Below are 25,954 nucleotides of genomic sequence, written 5' to 3' on the forward strand. Positions count from 1 at the left end.
TTCAATTCCTATAAGCTACACAATAAGTCTCTGGTCTCCTGAGATGGCGGGGAGAAGGAATTTTCTTCCCTGGCTGGACACAGAAAAATGGGTCCAAGTTCAACAGCTCCCTGTACAAACTCTGCCCTATTTCCCCCAACTTCATGTCTCAACACAGCCTCTATGGTGCACAAACCATCCCAAGTCTGAACCTCTCCCAAGATGCCTTTTTGTTAGCATGCCTTCAAAGAGACCTGAAAGGAGGCAGCTTTCACCTCCATCTGTTGCCCAATTTCCAGAAGTTTGTGTTATTTCTTACCCATCCTAAGCTCTCTCACTTGTCCTCTTTGTCATTTTGAGCTCCAACTTTTTAAAATTTTAAAATTTCTTTATGTCACAGTGGAGGAGTTTAAGAAGACAGTGACAATAACTCTGTGCCTGATCATCCTCCATGTTTAAGTAGGAACACGCCTTTGTTACATGTGAATTTTCTGAACCCCTAAATTTTTGCTAAGCCCTATTAATCATTGTAAAATCACTTGTTCTGAGAAAGGAGCATCCCCCCCCATGTGCTATTTCACTTCAAAATTTCAATTGAGAGTGACTGCCAAATTTAGCTGGCTAGTCTCAGAGCTGGGGGCTTGACCTAGTCCCTGCAACTTGCATTGCAGAAATTGGCGTCAATAAGGAATGCTATTTTTTCCCACTCGATAGCCCTGTGTGCTTCAATGTGCACCACAGTGCAATTTGCCAAATATAAGAGATATCTGGCAACCTGTTTTGTTAGCAATGCTTTTCTAAATATTCCAATGGGGTTTTAGCACTCGTATTTTGCCCCATCATTTCTGTCTGGCCCACTTTTTTAATTTTTTTAATTACTATTTTTAATTCAAGTATAGTTAATTTGCAATGTTGTGTTAGCCTCAAGTGTACAGCAAAATGATTCAGTTATATATATATGTATATATATATATATACACACACACACATATATATACATACATATACACACACATATATATTCTTTTTCAGATTATTTTCCATTATGTTATTACAAGACATTGACTATAGTTCCCTGTACTATAGAGTAGGTCCTGTTTTTTATCTGTTCTATATATAGTCGTGTGTATATGTTAATCCCAAAGTCCTAATCATCCCTCCCCCATCTCCTCTCGTAACCATAAGTTCATTCTCTACATCCGTGAGTCTATTTCTGTTTTGTAAATAAGTTCATTAATATCATTTTTTTTAGTTTCCACATATAAGCAATATCATATGATATTTGTGTTTCCCTGTCTGACTTACTTCACTTAATATGATAATCTCTAGGTCCATCCATATCTGGCCCACCTTTTAAATAGGGTTCCATAAGCTAGGCACTGTGAAGTGAACATGGCATTCCTAACAGAGCACACACACTATGTGAAAGCTAATGCAAACACCAAGGAGAAACTGACAGGTTCACGAGAGTAGTATACACAATACAAGGAGAGGTCAGAGCATAGAACAGAATAGTTTACAAGATAAAAAGTGAGCCTAGCAGAGTTCAATTTTCAGCCACACTGGCTCAGCTGTGTGAACTTGAACAAGTCACTTAACTTTTCTGTGCCTAAGTATCCTCATCTGTAAAATGGGGAAATGTTGGCACTGACTCCATAGCCATTGTGTGAGAATTGAATGAATGAACATATGCAGAGTGCTAAACCTGCAGCTTGGCACACATGACACACTTGATAATATTGGCTGCTATTAACTGTTTTCTAACTAAGAGGTCGAGGGAAGTCTCCTGTCGGTGGTGGCAGGAATTTAAACTGGACTCGAAGGTTTAGAACCCCACTGCAGTGCTAGCTAGAGGATCCGGTTTTCAGAGCCTTCATTTCTAGGCATCAAGAGGTCAAGCTATTTATTAAAGTGGAAACACATTTTCAATAACTTTAAATTAAGAGCAATAATGATAATCCAAGCCTGACTTGTTGTACAAAAGGCAATTACCAACACAGAACACTGAACGTGCCCTGGACTGTGGCCTTCTGCTGAATTTGTTCCACATCTCGAGATAAAAGTATTTACGGCTCAAGTGGTCAAAGGAGAATAAAAACATGTCTTTTATTCTGAGAAAAGCTTTCTTCACACAGACTTCAACTACTTTGTTAATCCTTAAGCCTCTAATTAGAGTTCTAGTCCAAAAGCTAAATATTCAGCACCCCTACACACCAACTCTCTCCACCAGGCTTTAAAAAAAAAAAAAAAAAACAAGGTGGCTTAGTCACCAGCCACCTCTTTGGTCTGTTTTGTAATAACCCTTCTTTGTACTTATCCCACATCTTTCATCTGAGTTCCTTAAGACCCTTTACAAACAGGATCTCATTAATCCTTAACAACACTGCTGTGAGGCCCTTGACCGCTGCAATTATCCCAAATTTACAGATGAAGAAAACAAGGCACCGAGTGCAGGCCTTTTCTCTCCTTACCAGCAAAGCAGATGATAATTTCTCATGATGCGCACACTACATACACATGACAGTTGTAAGCAACCGGCCTTGTTGCAATAACAAACAGTTGCTCAATTCCTGGAACATTTCTGAAGAGTTATTTAAACTGGGAAAGTACAAGGTGAGAAGACCCCAAAGGCCTTCAAAAAAGAAAAAGCAAGCCAGCTCCACAGAACCCCACTGCCCAAACACACTGCCTCTCACATGTGTATTACAGGGGGCAGAGCAGAATCTCAGGAAGAACACTTTTAAGGACATTACTACTCAATTAACAGAATTTATATTCATGTGCATATTCACTATGGTGTCTTTTGTGATGCCCTGGGAGGAGCTGCCCTCTCTCCCCAATATGGCCCCACTGTAATCCTATAAAGTCTTTTCATGGAGCACGGAGGGTGTTCCCACACTAGGTATATACGTCCTTCTCCCACTAGATTCAAAATACAGAATTCCGTCCAAGAATACTGAGGCCAACTATGTGCTAGGTACTCTGTTAGATGCTAACATTACAAAGATCAATTGTATATGGAAACTAACCTCAAGAATCTCCCAGAAGCCAACTACACTATATTCATGTTTCTATTCTCAGCACCTAGGATAGCATCCAGCTTATGATAGGTATTAGGGACTGAATGTTTGTATCCCCCTCGAATTCATATGTTGAAGCCCTATCCCTCTGAGTGGCTGTATTTGGAGATGGAGCCTCTAAGGAAGTAATTATGGTTAAATGAAGTTATAAGGGTGGAGCTCTGATCTAACAGGAAGAATGTTCTTTCCAGAAGAGATGTCTGCAACCCAAGGAAAGAGCTCCCACCAGACACCAACCCTGCTGACACACTGATCTCAGACGTTTGATCTCCAGAACTGTGAGAAAATACATTTCTGTAGATGGAGCCATCCAGTCTGCGACATTTTGTTATGGCACCCCAGCCAATGAATACAGTAGGTATTCAACTGATGTTCATAGATTGAATTGCACTTTGTTATTTTTGTTCACCTTATTTCCATACTAGTCTTTGATTACCACTCTTCTCTCAGGGGCTTGGAACACCGAGTCAGTAGCTGCTGTCCCCCTATTTTGGTTTCCTTGACGCTGGTGCATACTGCCCAGCCTACTCCATAGCCAGAGGGGTTGGACTTGAAGGGGGGCATCTCCCAAGTGCTTAACTACATCTCCCCAGCTGTGTCCTGCTGAGCCTGATCTTGCAAGGAACAGACCTCTTCAACAGTTCATTAGTCCTTTGCATATACCCTGCTCTTTTTTTTCCCCCCCTCTTTCTCTGTCTTGTTTTGGAAACATCAGACAAGTTTCCCAAAGGTCTGATTCAGAAGGCATTTGAGAAAAAGCCATTCTTAAGGTTAAAAAAATTTTTTTTTTCCATGTCATGTTTTTGTACATCAAAAGCTGCTGCCTGTGCCTGGTGACAGTAGCTCATGTGCAGGGTGGGCACCCTATATCTCATCTTTCTCCTTCCTGGGGGAATGTCCCCCTCATTAGGTGCTCTGCCTCCAGGGAATGGGCAATGCTTATGCCCTCTTTGTATTCAAATTGCATCCCAGTTATCCTGAAACCTGCACTTTACACTCATGCTCTGATCACCCAAGCATGCAGATAATTCATATTATTTTATTATCATCAATAAGAAAATATACACCGTGTTTTGTACTTTACAATGTATGAAGCACATCCTCTTGCATCATCCCATTTGATCTTTGTCTTAGCCTGATTGAGCTGCTATAACACAATACTGTAGACTGAGTGACCCAAACAACAGAACTTTATTTTCTCACAGTCCTGGAGGCCAGCAAAACCAAGGTGCCAGCCAATTCAGTCTCTAGTGAGGGCTCTTCTCCTGGTTTGCAGACGACCACCTTCTCACTGTATTTCTACATGGCAGAGATGGAAATACAGAGAGAGACAGAGAGACAGAGAGAGCAAGCTCTGGTGTCTCCTCTTACAATGACACTAACCCTATCAGATCAGGGTTCCCCCTTATGACCTCATTTAACCTCATTACCTTCTTACTATAAATACAGACACAATAAAGTCAGGGCTTTAACATATGAGTTTGATGAGGACATGATTCAGTCCACAGTAATCGTCAAGAACCTATGAGCACACTACAAAATAAAGGATCTCCCACAACAAGGAGTAGAGAAAGAGAAACGATGACTGACATCCAGTCTTACTCATCATGCCTGCATTTCTCCATTCACGCCCACCCCTCAGCTTGGTGGACTAAGTAAGTGATGATACTGGGGATGCTATTTCCTTCTGCCCATATCACTGTCCTTCCTCTAGAGGGAAAGGTGACCTCTCAAGGTCACATTGTGTTATAGCCATATTCTTGTGAAGTGGAGGACAGAAGTCCAGCAGGACCTAGTATCCCTGAGCAAGAGATGATTGGAAAGCTCAGAAATGTAGGAAATGAACCAACCTAAACAAAGTCTGGGTGCTAGCAAAAGACATGGGAATTTTAAATTCCAAGCAGCAAAGTGTTGTTTGATATAAACCCAGAGACAAAAGTGATCAGAGCTTAGTAAGGCCAAGGAGACACGCCTTCTGAGGCATGCTTTTCTCAGGCTGTTTGTCAGGATTCTGTGGCTCTGAGGATCTCAAGCATATGCCAGGGTCAGAGAGGGAGTGATGGGGGCAGCGTGAACCTTTGAAGGTCTCCGGTGAGAAAACAGCTGTTGAGGATTGTACTTTGAAGACACTCCCTCTCTGGATTCCTCTTCATCCCTGTCTCCCTTGAGTCAGTCTGTTCCTGATGAAGTGACAGGAAGGCGAAGTGTCTGGGTTCATCACTATTTCCTCCAAGGTATGTGCAATTACAAATGCAGACAGTGCATCTTATGAATATATATGGTAAAAAAAAAAAAAAAAAAAAGACTGATAAAAAGAAAATGCTGAAGCAAAGTCAGACGTACTATTTGGTGCTGGAAGGCAGCTGAGGAGCCACCGAGGGAAGGTGACCAGGAATCCTGTTTGGATTTTGTACCCAAGTGATTTCACCCTCGATTGATGGTCTTAGAATGATCACAGATTCTAAATTTAATTTTTTTCTTTTAATTTCTACCATCAGAGAGCCAAGAAGGACAGATGATAAAAGAGTAGAAAAGGGAATTGATTGGTAAAAAAAAAAATCATATTTCATATGCAATGGGAATAAAAAGGAGAAAATGAGGAACAATCAAAGAAACAACTTATTTTATTAAAAAAAATATAATATCCAGGTAGAGAACACTGACTTATCTTTCAGGGACTAATTCAAGGGTCACTCTCCATTAAGAATTTTCTGACCCTCCCTCCCAGAAAGACTTGCTCACTCTACCTGGAACAGACATCTATGCTAGTATTGCTGATACATTGTTGCCTTACTTGCTTTTATCTTTGTCACCAGACTAGATTCCTTAAAGGCAGGACAGGATCCAGTCTATCTCTGTCTCTCCCACACATGAAATAGTGCCCGCCACATGGAAGATGCTTTGGGAATATTTGTTAAATAACAAGCATGAAGGAGAGCTGCCCCGTACTGTGGGGAAGGCAGAGCCAACACTCAATAAAATGCTCTGAAAGCTGTGTCTCTTGAACATTCTCATCTCCTTCTCTAGACCATTTTCCTCCTTCAACGGCCCCTTCTCCTCCAATTGCCGTGCCTCTGAGAAGTTGCCTGTGGTCCCAAACCCCAGGTTCTTGAAGCACAATTGCCTTCTCTTTCCTAAGGACTCTGACCCCAAAATGTCTCCCTTTCTGCCTTTGTTCTTCCATCTTAGAAATTAAAATCCTTTTCTTCCTTTAGGAAGCACCTGTTTTCATTTGAAAAGACAGCAGTGGCTTAACCTGAATGTCCAATTGGAGAAAATTCAAGAACAATGATCAAGGACAAAGAAGAATTCCAAACCTGCCAGATCAAACCCTGCCGGGGAGAGATTCACAAGCATGGCTTTGCATTCCTTTGCTCTTTCTCCCCCAGCCTGGGCCGCCTTATTAAATATATTTGCAAGCCATGTCTCCATGCCCTGGCTTCTTAACCAAGAGTGCTGAAATTGAAGCCATTTTATGTATGACGTGGCCGTGGGCATTTTCTTCCTCTTGGGGAGAACAAAAAAGGCTCCTTTTAAGAGTAACCCTCTCTTAATTTCCACCGGATTCCCAAAGGTGTCTTAAATCAAAGAAAGGTTAAGAAAGCTGTGCTAACAGAAAACTCTTCCGTCCACATCAGAGAGGTGCGAATCAATCTTATTATAAAATCCCTTCCATTGTTGTCCACCTGAAACTAACACAACATTGTAAATCAACTATACTCCAATAAAATTTTTTTAAAAATCCCTTCCAGAGACTTTCCCAAGTTAACTCTTTACTGTCTTTGCCCTCCTAATCATTTTTTTTCAATCTGTAAGTATTCTTTACTTCCATTAATATTTTCAGAGGTATATTTTCCACTGAAATGTATCAGAGTTGTGTTAAAAATATTTCTAGTTCCTTACAATTCAGTGTCCCCCATATTTTTCACTGACAATTAGGCCAGTGACTTAATACTATGAATGTATTGGGAACAAGTTGTAAGAATACTACTTCTTTTTTTTTTTTTTCCGGGAGAAATAAGATCATTTTTATTGGTATTATTGCTGTGGGCAAAATGAGGCTAATAATAAAAGTCTGGGCCAGTGACTATTTGGGCTTACTGTTTACAAAGTTGCAGTAATAATAATTGTGTACATATATATAGCATTTTCTAGTAGAAGCAACACTTTTGCACATATTAACTCATCTTTTTTAATAACAGCTTTATGGGCTTCCCCGGTGGTGCAGTGGTTGAGAATCCACCTGCCAATGCAGGGGACACGGGTTCGATCCCTGGCCCGGGAAGATCCCACATGCCGCGGAGCAACTAAGCTCGTGTGCCACAACTACTGAGCCTGTGCTCTAGAGCCCGTGAGCCACAACTACTGAGCCTGCATGCCACAACTACTGAAGCCCGCGTGCCAGGAGCCCGTGCTCCACAATGAGGGAAGCCACTGCAATGAGAAGCCCGCACACCGCAACGAAGAGTAGACCCCGCTGGCCGCAACTAGAGAAAGCCCGTGTGCAGCAACGAAGCCAAAAATAAATAAATGAATAAATAAAATTTAAAAAAATAACAGCTTTATGAAGGAGACAGGTATTATTCTCTGTGACTAAGTGAAGTCAGACAAAGAAAGACAAATATCATATGATATCACTTATATGTGGAATCTAAAAGAATAATACAAATGAACTTATTTATAAAACAGAAACAGGCTCACAGACTTAGAAAACAAACTTATGGTTACCAAAGGGGAAAGGTCGGGGAGGAGGGATAACTTGGGAGGTTGGGATTAACACACACACACTACTATATATAAAATAGATAAACAACAAGGACCTACTGTATAGTGCAGGAAACTATACTCAATACTCTGTAGTAACTTATATGGGAAAATAATCTGAAAAAGAACAGATATATGAGTATGTGTAACTAAATCAGTTTGCTGTACACCTGAAACTAACACAACACTGTAAATTAACTATACTCCAACATAAAATAAAAAATTTTAGAAAAGCGTACCACTTCTTAACTCCTTATAGAAGCATTTCTAAGTCTGCAAATAAAGCCCTAGCAGAACGAAATATAAATGTAAGACGACACAGGAAGGGAACAGAGAATCACGAAATCTAAGACATGCCAAGAAACTAAGAGGTTACTTTTCTCTGCCATCCACTGATGGAATTCTTATTATGGTTTCTCCAACAAATCATCATGCAATTATTATTCAAAGACCTCCAATGACAAGGAATTCACTGTCGCACAAGGCATTTTACTCTACCATTGTAATCTCTGAATTCCTAGGAGATTGATCCTTCAAGTTAGGCAAAATCTCACTTCTAGTTAGATTGCTTGAGAAATCTGGGCAACTGGATCCCCTCATGTATTTAGATTATCTTTCAAAAAGTTTAAGGTAGTGTCTGAGTCTCTCTTTTTCCTGATTGTGTTGAGAGAGCACAGTATCCTGTATCCTGCTTACTTTTGTCAGTCTCCTGATCCTGTGCAGGGGGACTAATGACCAGAGAATCAATGACCCAGAGAATCAATAGAAGAATGAATGAATGAGCACTTATCTTAGTTGTGTCTCTGTAGGAGAAAGAGATGGCAGGAAAAGCCCAGCATCCTCAGTCACTGAGTCCCCCAGCACTACCTACTACAACAAGAGGTCCCTAGAGCAATCGTGGTGGGGCGAGGTGGGCGGGGATAGTGATTCTCTGAGATTGAGTAAGGGGATGGGGGACACCCCATTACTAACCACGGCTTGGACACCCATTTCCTGTATCTTAGACTGAGCTGCAAGGCCTGTACTTTTACACTAGCCCTGAGATCTAACTTTAAACCAAAAAACAAGGCACAAATATCTCCTTGCTTCCTGCATTTAGCCAGGGTTTAAAACATGTAAATGCCTATGGGGTCAGGTAGAGCCTTCAATGAAGGGAGGCATTAGAGTATAAGAAAATAAAGGTTAAGGCAGAATTCAAGAATGCCTTCCCGACCAGCAAGGACCTGCTATACAGCACTGGGAACTATACTCAATATTTTGTAATAGCCTATAAGGGAAAAGAATCTGAAAAAAAAAAAGATATATATGTATGTATAACTGAATCACTTTGCTGGACACCTGAAACTAACAAAACATTGTAAATCAACTCTACTTCAATTAAAAAAAGAGAAAAGAATGCCTTCCCAATTAAAGTTATTTAAAATATGCTGTCTTTCAAAAAATAACACTCTTAGCTTACCCCATATGGTCAAGAATACCTACTAGACGTGGGGAGGGAAGACTGAATCTCAGCTCTCTCCTTACTTGCTGTGGGATTTTAAGCAAGTTATTTAATGTCTGTCTATATGCCTTAGATTCTACAACTCTAAGATACTGATTCTGTTAATACCAGTAATCACACAGGATTATTGTGAGGCTTAAGTCCTCTGTACTAATTAGAATAGTGCCCCGCATAGAGTTCAATATCTCTATTATAATAGACTATACGGAGTAATATATATGTAATGTGATATAGTTATTTTTGTTACACAGTCTGTAACCATAAGCATGATCCTGCAGAACCACACCCAAAAGGTGCTTTCGGGGAAATCTGGCATCTCAGTGCTGTGTAACCATCTGACTATAGTCCAGTCCCAACAGAGCAGGATGATCTCGTTTAGAGGAAAGATTGCTGGGCTGACCACCTAGAGACTTGGCATCTGCCCCTAGCTGTGTAATGAATTAGCTGGCTGGCCTAGGTTAATCCGTTAATCCATGCCTCACTCTCCTCAGCCAGCCTTACTGACCTTACAGAGACATTTTAGGGGCAAGAGTTAAAAACTGACATGTTTCTATAATGGTTCTAATCATACAGAGCTCTGCTGATAAATAAGAGGTCTAATAACCCATAAGGTTTTCCTTTTCTCTTGCAAAGTCTTTCAAGACCAGACAGTCTTGGAGGACCATTCATTATCCTAGTTTCTCTATCTCCTTTTTTTCTTCCCTTCCATGTTGCTTTCAGGATGAATGAGTCCTTTAGAGTTAGCCATTGTTATTATTATTGTAAATCAGGCCCGATTCAACCCACAGGTCCACCAGTTTTGAACCTTGCTTAAGGCCCACATATCATTCTTCATTATCTAGTTCATACCTAGTTGGAAAACAAGATGACACAAGGAAGAATAAACCCAAGTAAAAGTAGAGCAAGAGAAATTTCTAAAGTTTCCACATAAGGTCTAGAGAGGGCACAGTGTGTGCTGTGTATCCCCAGCTTCCTGTATGCTCCCCGCCAGTGCCACAGTCCATCCTTGTGGTGGATGGTTCAAAAGCCCAAACTCATCTCATTATATAGCAAGTTACAAGAGGGGAAAAGAAATTCTCAATCACAGGAAAGTGTTCTTTGAGACCATACTACAAGGATGTCCACATCTGCCCTCTTCGCCTGTTCCAACTGTTCTCCAGGAGTTTGACCTGAGTGTCCTTGGTCGTGACTACATAAACTGTCCTCAACATTGCAGGGTAGAATTAAGTAGTGTGAAGAGCAAACCTGGCTTCTGCTAACAGCCATCAAAACTGATGTCCTTCAACGGTCCTTGTACTCATTGGGTTCTAGCCCCTTTATCATTCTAATCTTCACATATTTCCTTTTGTCCACATTCTTTCCAAAATCTGATTCTCAGCACCCAGCCCCATACTTCACAAGGTTATGACTCACACATACTACTTCTCTCTAAGACCTAGGCATTTAGCTTTTATTAATACAGCATGCATTTATGCCAGTTGTTTTAACAGTCCTCAGTAAAGGATCCTGCAGCAAAGACGACAGGATGTATGTGACGAGTGTCGTTCTGAAATTCAAATACGCTGATGATCTGCTCCTTTACACTTAATGGATTGCAGCACAGAATAAATAATAAAGAATGACTGCTACACAGTTGAAGCAAATTAAAGTCAATGTATTCGAGACTTCAGCAGTGAATTGACACGGCTCCTGAATACCAATTGCAACTCATAAAGGAAAAGCACAATCAAAGGTTGGACTGGAGATCTGGAAAGACACTGCCCAGGTGGGACCACATTAAGTTGAAATTATGCAGAGTTCTGGAGGGTATGTACTGGCCCTCCAGCACAGAATAACACTCCATCAGGCTTCATGCCAACAGAACTCACCATTCTTGCAGAGCAGGACAGCCAGGTAGCCCTGAGAAGAAGAGTTGATACAGAGCAGGAGACTGGGTGCCTGGGCTGTCACAAAGCTCAATGCAATGTTTTCTTTGGATGGGGCTGCATCTGCATAAATCGCTGAGGAAGACAGGCTTATATTCTTGGTCACCGGGTAGGGTTCTTGAAACATGTAAGTCACTGAAGTACCAGCCTCAAAGACAGCAGAAACCTCTGCAAAATATCAGAGGGGAAAGCACACATTAAAACATTTGGTCGAGTATGCAGGAGAGCCATCATTGCTTGTTTATTGTTTCCTATGCATCGGTCACTGTGTGAGAGTTTTTACATGAATTATAGAATATGCTTCCCACAATAATTTTGAAGTGGCAGAAATCACCATTTCTATTTACAGATGAAAAACATGAGGCTTGCCAGGGTTAAGCACCTTGAACAAGGTTGTGTGGCTAGAAGAGAGAGCTCAGATGTGCACTGTGAAATGTAGGACCAGTTTCATGTATGTCTGTGGAATAACTACCACGTGCCCGGCTGATTTCTCGAGAAGCAAAGAGGAGATGTCCCGGCCTCCTGCATAGTAGAGAGAAATTGCACCAGGATTATCTTACTTTCAAAACTGAAATCCTAACAATTCTGGTTTATGTTTTTCTCATGGGTCAGGAGGGTGTTGAGTGGTCTCAAAACTACTGAGAGTAGTACATTTGGGAAAGAAAGTAATTCTCTATGGTGTTGGGAAAGTGTGAGGACCCGTGGAAATGGAGGAGAGAAAATCTGTGGAAAGAGTAGGAAAGGCATAGGTATCCAATTCCTGGACTCAATTATTTTATTTTAATTTATTTTTTTATTTGAAGGATAGTTGATTTACAGTATTTTGTTAGTTTCAGAGGTGTACAGCACAGTGATTCAATTTTACATAATATGTATCTATTCTTTTTCAGATTCTTTTCCCTTATAGGTTATTACAAAATATTGAGTATAGTTCCCTGTGCTATACAGTAGGTCCTTGCTGGTTATGTCTTTTATATATAGTAGTGTGTTTAGGTTAACCCCCAAATCCTAATTTATCTCTCCCCCCTTTCCCCTTTGGACTCAATGATTTTAAATACCTAGGGAATTGGTTTTCAGTTCCGTAAAAGAGCAAAGACTTTGGCAAATAGGCATTCCCATGGGAAACAATTCCTACAGCACAACATAGAGGATACAGATCTGCCATCACCATTGGGAAGGGAAGCCTCTACAGACTGATGATATTCAATTTGCAGGAGCAGGAATCACCCAATCCTCCCTGTATAATGTCTTCACTCCAACTGCTATCATTTTTGTTCAGTGGAATCAGCAAGGATCCAATTTCACCACTGGATCTGAAGCCTCCTTTGATTTCATACTAGCTGTGTGGTTCCAGGCAAGTTAGTCAAACCCATGGAGATGGTTTTCTCATCCGGCAAATGGGAGACATAACACCTCCCTCAACAATATTTCTGGGCGGATAAACAAGAGGATATGTTAAAAGCTCTTAAGAGAGTTACCACGGTAGTTTAAACTCACAGACTCTCCATATTAGAAGAGAATTCAACCTCAACCCATACTAATGCCCATCATAAAATATATCTGTTTAATGACTGCACATGCATCCAAGTGCTGGGATATTTTCTTCTTTGAATCAGGGCTGTTCTTAAGTTTACTTTCAATTTTATCTCTACACAGTATCAGGGTATGGAGCAAAGGTTCCTCGGTAGAACAACAGAGCTTGGATCTGAAACAAACCTCTGCTATGAAAACAGCACATTAGACATGAATCTATTTTTTTTTCTTTTTTTTTAATTGAAGTATAGTTGACTTACAGTGTTGTATTGGTTTCAGGTGTACAGCAATGTGATTCAGTTAGACATACATATATATTTATTTTTTTCAGATTCTTTTCCCTTATTACAAAATATTGAGTATAGTTCCTTGTGCTATACAATAGGTCTTTGTTGGTTAAAAAACACATGAATCTATATTGGCATAATTAATTTCTTTTCTTTCTGAAAGATTGAGTATCCGCAATTCCCCATGAAGTTCTCTGATTGAGTTGGTGGCACCTAGAACATGATCAAACCTGGCTTTTGCTTCCTAATTCCATTGCAAATTTGTTCTACCTTTGTGAAAACTCTGTAACAGTCTGTCACGGTGCCAAAAAAATTAAAGTTGCATATTTATGCATATTGCTTAGCAGACTGGGAATACCGGTTCCTTTTCACTAAAGATTCAGAGAAAGGGTTCTGCATTTTGCATGCAGGTTAGAAAATCATTGGTCCTCCTGATTACTGAGATCTGTGCAGAAACTGGCAACAGGAGGGTTCTAGTTGATCATCAGCTGGATTCAAGCACTCTTCTCAAGTGAATTTCCTTGGGGACATTTGGTCTGCGTTTTGAGCTACTAACTCCTAGTTAACAGAGTAATGGCTTTTATGGGATGTTCGTGTGTGTGTTCAAATGTAAGTATAATTCAGATCATTCTGTCATGAATAGTATATTAGATACAGGCATTCATACTACATTTTTTCCTTATACTTAAGATAGGAAATTAAAATGAAAAGCATTTTTTTTTTTTTTTTACAGTATGCGGGCCTCTCACTGCTGTGGCCTCTCCCATTGCGGGGCACAGGCTCCGGACGCGCAGGCTCAGCGGCCATGGCTCACGGGCCCAGCTGCTCCGCGGCATGTGGGATCTTCTCGGACTGGGGCACGAACCCATGTCCCCTGCATCGGCAGGCGGACTCTCAACCACTGCGCCACCAAGGAAGACCTGAAAAGCAGTTTTTAAGCTAGAGCTGTCCTACCAAATTCTGTCTTCCCTCCTCCCCAGCCCCAGTTGTATTTTTATTTATTTAGATATCGTGAAGTTCAACCTAAAACTAAATTCAGCAAAACACGTGGATTTGATTATTCTCTCAGTTTCTTTTCTTTTATAATCTAAGAGTTTGAGCTCTCTGATCATATTTAAGCTCTCTGATTGATTTATCTGAACATCTGAAACCACTGGGCAAAATGAAAGAAAAATCTTCACTTGAAGGTGATTATTACCAATGACCATCATGCTACTCTAGGGCCATGATAACCAATATTAGCAACATCGGTTGAGTACCTACCTGGTGGAAGAAACTGCTGATTAGATTCTGAGAAGACAGAACACACATGAAAAGAAATAAGACCAATGGAAGGTGGCCTTGAATGTGATGTGTGAATGACGGAGACATTGAGTCCCAGAGTTGAATGCCTCTGTGGGCGGGAGCAGCGTGAGAAGACCTGAAAGAGGAGCTTGGTATTGACTAGGCCTTAAAGTGTGAAATGAACTCAGAGCAGATGCTAGGAGTCAGGGTGGTGCTGGAGAGGTTGTGTATCTCCAAGGCAGCCTTGGAGTCAGATTGACATGGGCCTGGACCCTATCTGTGCGCTCCTCCTGCTTTCTCATGAGATCCCGTCACTGCTGGCTATTCATACACAAACAGGGATGAATTCAATCTCGTGGCAGGCAGACGGGTTGGAAGAGAGGATGTAAAGGGACAGCACGTAGTAGGAACTCAATAAACAACAGCTGGTCTTAAAAATAGTAATAGAAATAGATTTAGAATTAGAATAAGTATAAAGACCAGGCCTTAATGAATAGTCTAGCGTTTCCATAGAAATCAGTCAGGCTGTAAGTAATTTAGAATAACTTCAAACAAACTGAAAATAAATGAAAGAAATAGGAATTTGAATGCTGAGTGGATATTTCATATTATTAAAAAGTTATTAAAATTTTCTTACTATAACAGTCCTGTGGATACATATTTTTATGTCATCTTTTAACAATACATACTGCAGTATTTATAGAACTGATGTGATATCTAGAATTTGCTTCAAAATAATAAAATTCCCTGGTGGTCCAGTGATTAAGAATCCACCTTCCAATGCAGGGGATGTGGGTTCGATCCCTGGTTGGGGAACTAAGATTCCACATGCTGCGGGGCAAGTAACTACTGAGCCCACACACTCTGGAGCCCGCATGCCACAGCTAGTGAGAAGCCTGTGCACCACAATGAAGAGCCCACATGCTGCAACTAAGACCCAACACAGCCAAATAAATAAATAAATAAATAAATAAATAAAGTAATAATAGGAGGAGGGATGTTAGGCTGTAGACGAAATAAAAATGATCATGAGTTAATAGTTGTTGAAGCTAAATAATGGATGCATGGGGGTTCTGAAACCCTTCTACTATAGTGCATAATTGAATTTTTCTGTAATAAAAAGTAAAAAAAAATAATATAAGTTGGCAGGAAGGTATATATTATAGAATTTTTTCAACAGGTTTTTGGCAATTGCTAAATTACCCAAATGTGTATACTATGTTTTCACTGAAATTCCATTATTAAGGGAATAATCAATAATTGTGTTTATCACAGCATTATTTATGTGCAAAATTTGGGGCAATCTAAAATTCCAAAGCAATAGTAAGAGCATTTACTGAGACTTTATAGGCCAGGCATTATCTCAATTGCTATGTGAAATGCTCACTAAATTTCCATCAGAATCTTTCATGAAGAATTCCTGAATTTTCCACATTTTACAGACGAGAAAACCAAGGAATCGTGAGGTTGAATTACATAACCAGTGTCACACAGTGTAGACTGTAGATGAGCCAGAATTTGAACACAGGCAGGACTGGTACCAGAGTTCTACTACTGCTACACTAAAATGCTCTGTGATATAATATGTCAAATACACAGAAGCAATTCCACCAGATGGAATATATTGCAATCATTAAAATTGATGAATTATATAGGAATGGCTATGAAATGAAATAAAGAAAATTCAGAATATAAAATGGAATGGACAGAATTATCTCAGCTACACTAAATGCAAAGAAAAGAGCTACAAGAATATCAGATCTCCTTTTTAATGGTTGTCTTTGAATGATTAGCTTGGTTTTTATTTTTCTAGATTTCCAGATGTATTTTCAAATAGAATTCCAAATATATTACCTAGAGTTTTTAATTCAAAAAATTTAAATGACCGTCATACCTAGACACTTCAGATAGTGGTTGGGGTAGAGGTGGGCTACAGACAAGTACACAGATGGTATCGGAACAACTGGATAGTCACAAGCAAAAGAATAAAGTAGGACCCCTACCTTACACCATATACAGAAATTAACTCAAAATTTATCAAAGACTAAATGTGAGACCTAAAACTACAAAACACTTAGAAGAAAACATAGACATAAATCTTCATGACATTGGATTAGACAATGGTTTCATAGATATAACACCAAAACACCACCACCAACAACAAAAAATAGATAAATTGGACTTATAAAAATTTTGTGCTTCAAAAGATATTGTCAAGCAAGTGAAAAGGGGAGAAACATTTTGCAAATCATATATCTATTATGAGAGTTATGTTCAGAATATAAAAAAATTCTACAACCAAACAGTAAAAAGAAAAATAACCCAGTTTAAAAATGGGCTATAGATTTGAATAGACATGCAAAGAAGATGCACACTTGGCCAATAAGTACATGAAACAGTGTTTGACATTATCAGTCATTAAAAAATGCAAGTCAAAATTACAATGTGATATTCTTTCACACATTCACAGCAGAATGTGTCTTATGGAAAAGATAGTAACAAGTGTTGGTGAAGATGTGGAGAAATTGGAATGCTCATACATGGCTGGTAAGAATGTAACATGGAGAGGTTACTTTGAAAACAGTTTGGCAGTTCCTCAAAAAGTTAGACAACATGTAATTACTATACGACTCAGCAATCCCATCTGTAGGTATATACCCAAGGGAACATAAAACATAAGTTGATACAAAAATGTACATGAGTGTGAATAGCAGCATTATTCATAATAGCCAAAATAAATGGAAACATCCCATGTCCATCGCCTAATGAATGGATACACAAAATGTGGCACATCCACACAATGGAATACTCTTTTGGAAATAAAAGGAAGTAAAGCATTGAAAAATCCACAGCATAGACGAACATTGAAAACATTATGCTAAGTGAAAGAAACCAGACACAAAAAGGCCACTTATTGTATGATTCTATATATTTTTTGAAATATCCAGAATAGGCAATTCCTAGTGACAGAAAGTTAGATGAATGGTTTCCAGGGACTGGGAGAAAGGTGAATAGCTCCTAAGGGGTATGAGGTTCCTTTTAGAGATAATGAAAACATTCTAATATTATAGAGTGGTGATGGTCATGCAAGTTTGTGAATATAGTAAAAACTCCTGAATTGTACTGTTGAAAAGGGTGAATTTGGGGTATGTAAATTACATCCAAAAATAAAAAAAGAGAAACACATACATAAAACAATAACAAAAAACCCCCTACATATTTGAATCCTATTAACACATTCCCGTACAGGATGAAATTAGGGTCAAAAACAGGAAAAAGGAATCAAAAAATGATGAACCTCCAGCTCTGACATTTATCAGCAATCACTAAACCAGTGTGATGGTCAGTATTTTTACATGTTAAATACAAATATTGCTTCTTCCCTCCTAGCTTGGGGATAAGGAATAAATGTTGCAGTCAATAACTGCTAGCTAGTTTGTGATTACCATTCCTTTGTATAACACTCAGAAACAGAAAATGGGTCAATAGACAGTGGTTCTAGCCCAGTCATTGGTCATGGACAAATGTCCTTAATTCTACACCAGATATTTCCAGGATTGGCATCCCCTAAAATATACATGCCATGGAAAGTTAACATAAAAGACTCCCCTAACAGAGAACAGCTTTATCCAGGACAATCTTGGAGCTAAGGGTTCCCATCTGAGTCCCAAGCCACACTTCTCAGAGCCAACTGGCATTGCTCAAAGATGCATTTAAAAGGTTCATCTCACATACTTTGCAACTGCTGAATATAAAGGGAATGATTTCCTTAGATTTATGATATGGGGGAAAAGTTCACAGTGAAATATGAAGGAAACTGAAAAGGCTAAGCAAATATCTGTCAAACTAAAACATGGGGAGAGAGCACAGCAGACATTTCAAGAAATCCAGTCAAAAGATGCAGTGGCATGGGCAGAAGATAATGAATAGGAATTGTTTCAGAGAAAGGAACCAATGGGAAATTAGGCTAAATTTAGAGCAAGATGATCTATGAGATGTTTGAATAATGTCTCTGGAGAAATACAGAGAGGTCTACTGTTTTTCTTTATTTTTTTCCCAAATAGACACTGGGTATAGATCTTGTAAAATAATGCTAGTATATTTTAGGGACTGGGTTTGGTGGTGTTTATTCTGCATTTGCTTCTTCTACCCTGTGGGGCCAGTCTAAGGGTGGCATTCAAAATTTCAGAGGAGGGCTTCCCTGGTGGCGCAGTGGTTGAGAGTCCGCCTGCCCATGCAGGGGACACGGGTTCCTGCCCCGGTCTGGGAAGATCCCACATGCCGCGGAGCGGCTGGGCCCGGGAGCCACGGCCGCTGATGCCTGCGCGTCCGGAGCCTGTGCTCCGCAATGGGAGAGGCCACAACAGTGAGAGGTCCGTGTACCGCAAAAAAAAAAAAAAAAAAAAAAATTCAGGGGAAGTTATTCCAGAGACTTCCACCAATGTGAAAATGCAGGAGCACTTTGTTTTAGAGAGCCTACTGGGGTGGGATCTCTTTTATTTCGAACTCCCATGTAGGACTGACACTCTGTTGGCCCTGTAATTTCTACCATTAATTTCCTCCTGAGGAGCTCAGTGCTTCCCAGCAATAACAAGCAAGTAATTCAAACTAATTGGGGAGGAGGCCAGTGTCAATGAATGAAGAGCTTAAATTATAGTCCTTCAAAGAGAACACTGGGTGCTTTTTCCCCTGCTGTCTTTAAGTTCCAAGAGTAAGTTGAACTAAAATAAAGCATTGTTTGTTAAGGATGTGCTTGAAAAATGTGTTTTAATGAACTGACAAGAATTATTTGTAATTGCCATCATTGTCTGTATGTAAACGGTGTTTCAAAGTGATTAAAACATTTTATTTTAATAGTTTAAATGCTTCTCTTGAAATATTGTTTACATTCTTGGTCAACAAACTTTTTTTCCATCAATAAACTAAACTTTAAAAGATTCTGCGAAGATTGATAGTAGACCAAATCTTTTGTCCTTCTAGTTGAAAAATACTAAGTATGGATACTGAATAATGAGTTTTTACAGTTTGTAGTTATTTTTAATTGATCCAGAGAATGTACACCATAACCATCATTCCTTGTTTAAGGTGTATATCCAACATATTTAGCTTTTATCAATGACATGAATTCATAAGATTAGGAGGGTGTGTGGAAAGGCACTGGGGCAGGGAATTTTTTTTTTTTTTTTTTTTTTTTGGCCGCAGGGCGCAGCATGTGGGATCTTAGTTCCCCGACCAGGGATGGAATGTGTGCCCCCTGCGTTGGAAGTGTGGAGTCTTAACCACTGGATGACCAGGGAAGTCCCTGGGGCAGGGATTTTGACTCCTGTGCTCTATTCTCAGCCCCCTGAGGAATTAAGGTGAATCTTCGGGCAAGACTTCTAAAGCCTCAGACCCCACTCATGTCATCTGCAGAACAGGGAGATTTTACTAAATACGTGATGTGGATTTTACCCACTCACCTACACTCTCCGTCTTGTAAAATGATTTACAGTGGCTTCAAGGTCTCTAAGGGTTTTCCAAGGCTAGATTCTATAATTCTTTGATTACATTTGTGGATGGAGAAATTGGAAATGGAAAGATTAGTACAACAGAAATGACAGTCCATCTCTCCCGGGGCTCAACTGGCTCTAGGTCACGTCAAGTGTGTTTTCCTGTTCCTATCCATCCAGTTCAACTGGACTGCCAGTATCAATGCACAAGAAGAGTGAGTATATGTAATTATGTTAAGGAGCTATGCAGAGTCTCTAAAGAGAGGGAAACTGAGGAAGAGTAAATGATTGTATGAGGACTGTCTAGGGCATGGGTTTCCTATGATTTCACTACAACCTGTAGGCACTAAAACACAGCACATGGGGAAAACATAAGTTTCTATTGTACCTTTTCTGCAAAAGGGCCCTTCGTACGGTGAATTGGTGCAGTCGCAGAAGTATCCACTGTGCTTCTCCACACACTTGCCTCCGTTGTGGCAGATGCGGCCATAACTGCTGCAATGGCCCGGGCATCCGGGCCGGACTCCAGACGTGACCTTTGCCCTCTCCTCCAGGTCCAGTTTCTGCCCATTCAAGTGTAAGGAGCGTATGCATCCTAGGAAGCCTTTCTGTCTTGATGATGTTCCCCCTGTGCAGTGAAAAATAAAAGGAAAAAAATATATAAGGTACAGGGTTCACATTTTTGAGGTTTAATATCAGCAGTGGTGATAGTTAATTATTGTGCTGTTGGCATCCTGTGTTGGGCTTTTCTATTAGTTTCCGGTGAGAATTAGGAATTCAAAGAATCTGGGGAAAAGGCATGTGTTTCCTGGCTGGAAAATTAACTCCCTAACTCAAAAAATAAATAAATAAAAGACTGTGATTCATGTGGAATCCTGTACTTGACACGTTTAAGATACAAAACTTCAGATGGCCCCATTCCTTGCAAATAAAATAAAATGTGCTCTTTGTCTATAGCAGACATTTATCTGAAGGTGAATGCACAGAGTGGGATTGTCCCTCTGGCGAAGTTAGAAGCAAGGTAGGTTAGGTGCACTGAGTTAGAAAAGGCAATGAGTGTTGTAAAGCTTATGCAGCAGAGTGTCATGTACTATGAAGAGGTGTATGTTAGGACCGGACAGACATGGTGTCAAACTCCATGCCAGTAGCCCATTAGACATAATGACCACTGGATCCCCTAAGTCTCAGCTCCTTGATCTGTAAAATAAGAATAAGTCTATTTCATGTGTTCATGGTAAGGCTTAGTAATCACTGGTCTTCACTATCCCTTCTCTTGAGCCCTCAAAATGGCTAGAACTAGTAGGTTGTATATATATACATACTATTGATTACCCCCAAATTATTATTTAGAAAATAAATTTTTCCTTCTGGAATACAGAATAGAATTGCAACCCAACTTTCTGCTGAGGGTATATCTTGAAGGTTTCAGCGAGATTCATAATGCTTGTTGCAAATTATTTAAGAACAGAGGAGATTCAAAGTGACAGAGTGTTTTGTTACTGTTGGAAACCTAGAATCCTACCAACCTAAATCAAAGGATATTAGAAAAATGTGTAAGGAGAGACAACACACCAAGAAATAAGCCAAATTCCAACACCATATTGATTTGGTGTTGGGAATTCTGGGAGCTCCCAGAGAAGACACAGGGCCAGCCTGCCCTTACAAAACACAAATTCTAATGGAAATAAAATGCTTTGGCCTCAAGTCCATTCAAGTGGATAAATGGAGGACACACTCAAGTCTTCAAGGTCTACAGAGTGTCCTAATGGAAAGGAGAAGGTGTTAGAAAACAAGGGCAGTCAATATTATGTGTGTTTCGTGTTTGGTAATTGAAATAATTGTTGCTTTTGTTGTGGTCATCCATTTACAATGCTTGGTGTCAGTTGATTTATCTCTTGTAAAAATAAAATACAGTGTGTGTGTGTGTGTGTGTGTGTGTGTGTGTGTGTGTGTGTGGAAAATAAATAAATAAATAAAAATAATAAAAGAAAACAAGGGCAGTACTGATGTGTCATTTGTTTACTGTACATATCTCTCATTTCTGAGCCTTATTTACGTGTAATCCCTCATGCTACAATTTTATTAAAACTTGGTCTTACAGATGACCAGATAAAAATATATTCCCATCAACGTGGATACAAATATGAATTCCAAATGTATTATCTCTGACCTGGAATATCATGTTAAACAAAAAACAAAGCTGTAAGTTAAATAAATGAAACTGTAATGCAAAAAAAAAAATAATAATAATTCTGGCATGTCAGCCTGGCAGGGTGGACAAGATAATAATTAGCAATAGGGTTGGAAGTAGGGAGAATTCTGTCTTTTCTGAATCACCCCAGGTTATCAGACCCATAAATATATGTATGGTAGTCATTGGCTTCCTCTAAAAGACTGAAACAAAATGTTTTTAATCTAGTCTCTTATTCTGAAGGCGTGATAAAACTCCACTCTATTTTCAATTCTGATAAGTGATACTCAAGCAAGCCAGAAGGTCAAACCCACATTGCTTTCTCCTGTCTGCCTCAATTTTAATGAGTAAATCTCCTTTTAACTACAAGATAAATCAATTATAAATACAAGCAGATCATAGGGAAAGGTTCATTATTTCTTTCCTAGAGATGGTGTAGAATAAGGAGAGGAGGATTTATGTAGTCAAATGTTTTGTTTTATTTTCCCCTTGTTTTTGTAGTCACTCCCTGTGGTGGATTAGAATAACTCTTCATAAATCTTGTTAGTGGCATTTTTCTTCTAAGCGGAGGTGGAGAATGCAAGATCTATTGCACATCTGCTTGCATGTGACTTAGTCAACACGTTTATAAACAGAGAAGTAGCTGGGGTGGTTTTTCTGGCAGAAATACACTCCTTGATGTTTGAGACATAAAGAGTATGGTGAGAATGACCCCAAACAAGGGGATCCTTTCAATCCTAGATTCTGATAAAACACGACACAAAGAACATGAACCAAATTGCGCAATGAACTAAATTTCCATTTTAGCCTGACTGCTTTTTATTCTTTTTATTCTTTAGAGATTAGGCTCTCCTTTCTTCATGGAGAGGTAATATTGTAGACCAAGAATAGAATGCTTCTAGAAAGATGCTTCCCACCCACACACACCCAATCGGTGGTTAGCACTCTCCATTTTCTGACGTTACCTACTATGTGCTGTGTTGATGGAGGTGAGAATCTTCCCTGAAACTTGAATACTGTACAGAAAGGCAGCCCCAATCTTCCCTCCCCTTTCTCACTCACAGCCCTTTGCCCCCAACTCTGTCCTGTGGATATGCCCTCCCAGGTATCTCTGAATCGATCTGCTTCTTCCCACACCAAGAGCCATGTCTTGAATCCCTCTCACACTCACTTGAATCCCTTAAACTGAAACAGGCTGGGACCTGGGACCTGGGACCCTTTGCTGCAGTACTTGCACCTGGACAAACATCTCCTCAAGCAACAGATGCAAAGAAACTATGAGGGACTAAAAATAACTGCGTGCATGTGCAGCTGGGGCAAATTCTGGACAAGAAGATACAAAAATACCAAAAAGCCCAACCCCCACTTCTGAACAGCTGGGAGCCAAAGCAGGGCACTGCGTGTGCCCCCTGCATACAGCACCACCGAAGGGTGGGCAAACCGCCTGAGTCCCAGTAAAGCCTTGCCTGAATTTCTTGTGTGGCCTCTATAGTCAATTTCTGTTGATTGGTGTAGGCCAAGAACCCTGGTCAGTATCAGCACCACCTTCTAACGGATCTTACCACCCTCAGCCTTGACTCCTTCCACAGACTCACCGCTTAGCAATCAGAGAGACCAACGAGATGTGAACATTTGATCCTGCTAGTCCTGTTTAATGCCCTTCAGAGACTAGTCATCATCCTGAGGTTCAGGCTCAAATCCTTAGCCTAGATGGTACTGCATAGATCTGGCCTCTGCTTACCTCTTCATCCCCTCCTCCTGCACTCCCTGCCCTGAATTCAGTGCACCAGCCTTTCTGAACTACAGTGTCTCCCCACTGACCATGGTCTTTCTCAACTTCGGACCTCCTCCCGTCCTGTGTATTTTTTTTCTTTGTTTCTTTTTTTTTTTTTTTTTTTTGCGGTACACGGCCTCTCACTGTTGTGGCCTCTCCAGTTGCGGAGCACAGGCTCCGGACGCGCAGGCTCAGTGGCTATGGCTCACGGGCCCAGCCGCTCCGCGGCACGTGGGATCTTCCCGGACCGGGGCACGACCCCGTGTCCCCTGCATCGGCAGGCGGACTCTCAACCACCGCGCCACCAGGGAAGCCCTGTCCTGTGTATTTATGTGGTGTATTACACACATCTTTCCCCTTACTCTCCACTGCTCACTCTAGTCCATCCCTGCAATCACAAACACACACACTGGCACTCACACACATGCGTCCCTTCATCAATATTTCTGCCTACCCAGGATTTATTTTAGTTAGTTGCCAATGTTTTTAAAACACGAACTACTTGAAATCTAAAAAAAATGATGATACAAATGAACTTATTTACAAAACAGAAATAGACCCACAGACACAGAACATACTTATGGTTACCAAACAGGTGGGGGTGGGGAGGAATAAATTAGAAGTTTGGGATTGACATATACACACTACTATATATAAAACAGATAAACAACAAGAACCTACTGTATAACACAGGAAACACTACTCAATGTTTTATAATTACGTATAAGGGAAAAGAATCTGAAAAAAGTATAATATGTATAACTGAATCACTTTGCTGTACACCTGAAACTAGCACAACATTGTAAATCAACTATACTTCAATTAAAAAAAAAAAAGACCGTGCCCTTATGTTAGCACTGGGCTTGGCACAGAGTTAATTAATTAATTAATTTAATTAAATAGAACATGAACTATTTAAAAAAATTCTAGTAAGTCATTCATTGAAAAATCAGAAAACCTGTTAACAGTAAAGCTGCTCTCCTGCATGACAAAGCCCAGCTGCACTGGGAGAAGTTCCTGTAAGATAGGACATGCCCTTTCCACTTGGCCACGTTCCCCACCAGGACCACTTCATTCATTTAGACTGCTTTCCTGACGCTTGCAGGTATTTGGACTTTCAGCTAATGCTCTAATATATTTTTATCTCCTTCTTGCCTAGAGTTTAATATAAAATTGAAAGAGGAACAAAAATAAATGTAGCATTATCCTTAAAGCAGATGAGAGTCATGTTTGGGAGTCTTGTACTTAATCTGCAAGCTGTTTAAGAATCCAAACAATGCTTCTAATTCTAAAAACAAATTAAACATACTTGCTGTATGCTAGAAACTTTATAATTAACTCATTCAATACTCAGTGGGAAACAAGTTATTCTTCATATTATTGACATTACATAGTTGAGGAAACTTAGTGTCAGAGAGATTGTTTTGGCCAAAGTCAAGAATCAAATTGATTTTACGTGGCAGAGCCAGAAGTCTGACTGGGATCTCTTGACCTTCAAAGCCTGAATATCTTCAAAGCCCTAAAATCCTAAAATGAGATATTTGATTAGACAAGTTTGAAATGGAGCAAGATCCTATGGTCCTGCCTGCCCTCATATTCTCTGCCTGCCTCTTGTGTGTAGAAAAATTTAGTCAAAGAAAAAATTTAATCAGAGAAGTGAGAAAATGCAGAAGCGAAGAAAAACAGTCAAATAGGACAAAATAATAATCGTTTAGTCATTAAACAAAGTCAAGGACCTTTAGTTCCTCTTCAAGGGCTATGGATAATATTCTGAGCCGTATCCTGTGAGATGTTTTGTAGATACTGAAACCCCCACCAGGTGGAAGAAGTTAACTACATGATGCCCAGATTGTAGCCATGACATAAGCTGCCACAATTCCGAAAACTGGTGTCAAAGAAATAGGAACAAACAGATCCTGGAACTGAAGATTAGCTGTACTCAAAACAATCAAGATGACACTGATGAGACCACTGCATGACCAATTTCAAGATGACTGCCAGAGCTGACTGTGCTGTTTCTGCACGTAGCCCCTCCCTCTGCCTATAAAACCCTGAAACTCCCCTTTAAAAGCTCTTGCCCACTGATTGTCACTTTGGACATGAGTCCGCTCTCTCCCCCGGTTGCCAGTCTCTGAAATAAAGCAAAC

At 40.0% G+C, this 25,954-nt stretch overlaps 1 protein-coding gene across 1 annotated transcript in view; it reads right to left on the reverse strand.

Moving 5' to 3' along the window:
• CNTNAP5 (contactin associated protein family member 5) overlaps positions 1 to 25,954 on the reverse strand; it is a 903,219-nt gene that overhangs the window by 101,560 nt on the left and 775,705 nt on the right. Inside the window, exons 18-19 of the mRNA XM_033400123.2 lie at positions 20,231 to 20,470; positions 11,193 to 11,417 (exon numbers count right to left, since the gene is read on the reverse strand). Coding sequence (XP_033256014.1) covers positions 11,193 to 11,417; positions 20,231 to 20,470 — 465 coding nt within the window. The remainder of the gene's footprint in view (positions 1 to 11,192; positions 11,418 to 20,230; positions 20,471 to 25,954) is intronic.

This window comes from Orcinus orca, chromosome 7 (genome assembly GCF_937001465.1).
Source record: "Orcinus orca chromosome 7, mOrcOrc1.1, whole genome shotgun sequence".
Classification (NCBI taxonomy): domain Eukaryota; kingdom Metazoa; phylum Chordata; class Mammalia; order Artiodactyla; family Delphinidae; genus Orcinus; species Orcinus orca.